Here is a 4,102-nt window from a genome sequence, read left to right as displayed (position 1 = left end):
GCACAGCCCTCCTGCCAGGGCCCTCTCCAGAAACCTCTCACAGTCTCCCCCAGGACCCCAGATGCAATCAGAGATGGGAGCCCAGGGACAAGCGAGATGGGAAGGGGAGAGGCAGGAAAAGGATGCCAGTCAGGACAGTGCCAACTCCAGAGCTGCTGTCCAGGACCTACCTGCAGGGAAGGCGGGCACCACCCAGCCCCGGCCAGCCCTTGTTGACTTAACAGGTGGCTGTGAGGTGGGAGAAGAGGAGGAGGAGAACACACCACTGGAAGACTGGTTCCCATTGGTCCCTGTCATGCTTTAAAAAGGCCCAGAGAGGCAGTCTCGACACCCTAGATCCCAAGATCTCCAAGGATTTGGTGGCATACCTACTCCAGCACACAGAAGCATGAGGTTCATGACTCTCCTCTTCCTGACAGCTCTGGCAGGAGCCCTGGTCTGTGCCTGTGAGTATGGCTCTTCCCCGACACCCAACCATATAGTCCCCTGAAGACTGGGCCCTGCCTTCATTTCCCCTTCCCCTCCTCACCAGAGGCAGTTCACCCAAGTCTGTCTCTGTAGCCCACTCCTGCCTCCCACTAGCTTCTCCACACAGGGACTGTATGGTCAGAGGAAGCCAGGAGCCCTGTGGCCCCAGCCTGGCTCTGCATTGCCTCTCCTCTTAGTCTGTGATTGGCCCACTCTGCTCCAACCACTCTGGCATTCTTTTTCCCCTCAATGAACCAAGCCATTTCTCACTGCCAAGACTTTTGCACATCCTCTTGTCTTTTCCCCTGCCCGTTTTTTCACCCACCCATGTCAACCTCCCTCCTACTCAATTTCCAAGTGTCTGCCCTGCTAAGCTCTCTGTGTCCATGTATTTCCTCACAGCAGCCTTGCTGAAGCCCCAGAATCATTTTGGTCCCTATTTTGCATTTTCTTGCCTCCTGTATTTTTCCTTCCTAGTACTATCACAAATGTAATTAAATAATTGTTTATGTAATTATGTTAATTCCTCCAAATCCCCCATTGACTGTCAGCTTCCCCGAGCAAACACTATCTGTCTTCCTCACAGCTGTATCTCTAGCCTCTAACACCATGTCTGGTGCATAATGCATGCTTCATTCATGTTTTTGGAAGAATAAAGAAATGGAGGGAAGGTCCTTCTGAGGTCCTTCTATCAGGTGACAATCAAAACAACTCCTGCCCTGTCAGTAAGGCAGGTGCTGTGGTCATGCCCTCGTGGTCATGCCCTTCAACTTTCATTATGAAACTTGGACATCTAAGACATAGAAGAGAGTCAGAGAATGATTCCATTTCCACAGGGATGTTCTGAGTAGCCTAGGTCTGGGGAGGATAACAGAGAGAGGGATTTGGTTGAGATACCAAAAAGCATTTCTAGTAGGCCCCTTGTGTAGCAGAGATTTCTCTCCTGTCTGTCCACTGCCACACTCCTGAGATTAGAGGCCTGAGAATTCTAGGCAGCCCTGGCTGGATACAGCTCATGCAACTGTACCCTACTTGACATGGTCACTGTTCCCTCCTTTGCAGATGACCCAGAGGCCGCCTCTGCCCCAGGATCGGGGAACCGTGAGTCCTTTCTCTTCCTCCTTCCCCAGTCCTGGGTGGGAGGGTTAATGACTTGGGATATGAGCAGAGGAAGTCAGAGAAGCAGAAGAGGGGTCCAGGGGAAGGAGAGTTGGGAGGCCGACCTTTAGGAGACATGGAGAAGGGAGACTTCCTGAGAGACTCATGCACTGGAGAAGGACAGAGCACGGGGGAAAGGGTAGTCCTGTCTGGAAGCAGAAGTGGAGTAAGAAAAATGGGAAAGAAAGGAATACTTTTCTTGAGCAAGAGGAGGAACTTCACATTAGATGGGTTCAGAGGTTTGCATCTGCCCTACCTTCACCAACAATTTCAATTCAAAAACCTTTCACGTGGTTTCCCATTTCTCATCATGAAACTCTCACCTCCTAGCCTGACATTCAGGGTATCCATGATCTAGATCCAGGGTACTTTTCAAATATAATTTCCCTAGACTCCATTGCTTGCATTCTCTACATCAAATGTTATACATTTGTTTCATCAGACAACATGAGTAACTTTCTACTACCCAACGTTCCTCTTCCTGGGCGCCTTTTCAACCCCTACCTGTCCGTGCTCTAATAAGCTTCAAGTCCCAGCTGCTCTCTGAAGCCCTCCCTGCCTGGTGTGTATGGTGCCTCTGTCCCAGTCGCTCCTTTCATCCCTCCCTCTTCTGGGCTTCCCATATATAGCAGTTTTGTCTCTTTTCCTAGACTGTAAGCCCCTGAGAGAGGGATCTAATTCTCATTCATTTCTACTTCCCCAGCCATGTACACACTCTGGATAATTCATGGCAGAAAGATAAACTGTATTTCTGCACATCTTCACTGCACTGCGAGCCCCAACCACAGCACACACCTGCACCCTCCCTGCCTTCTCACATACAGCCCAGAGGGAATACCGGGCACCTTGGTCTCTTCTCAGATGCCCCTGGAGTGTTTCACACCAATGCAATAAGAGAAGTTTTGATTCTCCAGATAAATAAATGGATTGTTTATAGCTACAGAAGCCCCCTTCAGAGACTGCCAAATTTCTGTCCTCATCCACCAACCTGCCTAGAAGGGAGAAGCTAGTGCCCTCTGCAAAACCTCCCCACACTAGGGGGCTGGTATAAGGGATGAAAACTAGGGGGAGTCTCTTTAAGGTGATCTTTCTGCCAAAATGACTTTACTTTTCCCTGAACCATAATCTACTCTAGAAAAGGGCCCTGGAGGAGCAGGAAAAGTCTTGGAGGCAGCAGGAAAAAGCTTGAGGGATGCTAAAGAACCTAACACATCATGAAAGTCAAGCTCTAGAGGAATTGGGAGAGAGGGAGCTATCCTCAAGCCAGACCTTGAGGGGGTAAAAGCACCACCTGCTCCCCCACCGGAGTGGAAAGAGTGGAGGTAGCTATTATTCCTCTCACTCCCTCACCCTTGCAGCTTGCCATGAAGCATCAGCAGCTCAAAAGGAAGATGCAGGTGAAGACCCAGGGTTAGCCAGACAGGCACCAAAGCCAAGGAAGCAGAGATCCAGCCTTCTGGGTAAGCCTCTTTGCCAATGCCTGGTATAGAATTCTGATGCATGAAACAGCAAGATATCTGGGGGCCAGTCTGCACTCACAGGCACAAGCACAGGGACACAGCTACACCCATATTCCTAGGGAGGGGTTGGGGTGCACACCTGCTTCCACACACAGGGTTTCTGGGCCATAGGTTTTGCAGCTAATACTGGCCTACCAACCTTCCCATGACAGAGAAGTTGGTTCCTTCAGCAAAACCACATCACCTTAGGGGTGCCCATGGTGCCTAGGAAGCGGGGGAGCTCTCCTACAAAGGAAGTAGTTTTTTTGCTTCTATGACCTCTTCTTTTCTGAATCCACCCTAGAAAAAGGCCTAGACGGAGCAAAAAAAGCTTTGGGGGGACTCGGAAACCTAGGAAAAGATGCAGTCGAAGATCTAGAAAGCGTGGGTAAAGGTGAGTATGTCCCCACTCCTCCCTCAGGACCAGCCTCAGTCTCCACCCCTTGCATGAGATCTGAAACTGCCACAGCCTGCCCATTGAAGACCCCTCACTTTGTGCTTTCGAATGTCTCCAATTCCTCATCCAGATTTAAATTGCCATTCTTGTCTGATATTGATACTCCCTGGGGTCTAACTTGCTTTTTTTTATTGCTCTTGCCCCCTGCCCCTGCCAAGGTGGGGAAAAGAGGTAGGTCTTTGGGGCTCCTGTGAATCTAACCTCCATCCCTCTGACTTCTGTGTAAGCCCCTCCAGGCCTCCCTTCCCCTCCCCCTCCCCCTCCGTCTCCTTCCTCAATTCCCTGGCTCTCTTTCCCTTCCTTTTTTCTTCCTACCCCTTTACCCCATTTTTTTCTGTGGCTGTCCTAGGAGCCGTCCATGACGTTAAAGACATCCTTGACTCAGTACTATAGCTGTAAGGAGAAGCTGAGAAATGATGCCCAGGAGCAGCAGGCTTTACGTCTTCAGCCTAAAACCTAAAAAAAAAAAAAAAAAAAAAAAAATTTAAAAACAGCTATTAAACTGAAAGCATCTGTAATA

General features: G+C 49.7%; 1 protein-coding gene across 1 annotated transcript; it reads left to right on the top strand.

Moving 5' to 3' along the window:
* The first annotated feature begins 324 nt into the window (after positions 1-324).
* On the top strand, positions 325-4,102 carry DCD (dermcidin). The gene is made up of 5 exons (XM_054444286.1): positions 325-446; positions 1,531-1,569; positions 2,985-3,086; positions 3,430-3,519; positions 3,932-4,102. The coding sequence occupies exons 1-5, from the start codon at positions 389-391 to the stop codon at positions 3,973-3,975; spliced, it is 333 nt and encodes a 110-aa protein (XP_054300261.1). The 5' UTR covers positions 325-388; the 3' UTR covers positions 3,976-4,102.

Source organism: Pongo pygmaeus, chromosome 10, assembly GCF_028885625.2.
Source record: "Pongo pygmaeus isolate AG05252 chromosome 10, NHGRI_mPonPyg2-v2.0_pri, whole genome shotgun sequence".
Classification (NCBI taxonomy): Eukaryota; Metazoa; Chordata; class Mammalia; order Primates; family Hominidae; genus Pongo; species Pongo pygmaeus.
Note: the sequence above shows the minus strand (reverse complement) of the source record. Positions and strands in the feature narration are given on the sequence as shown.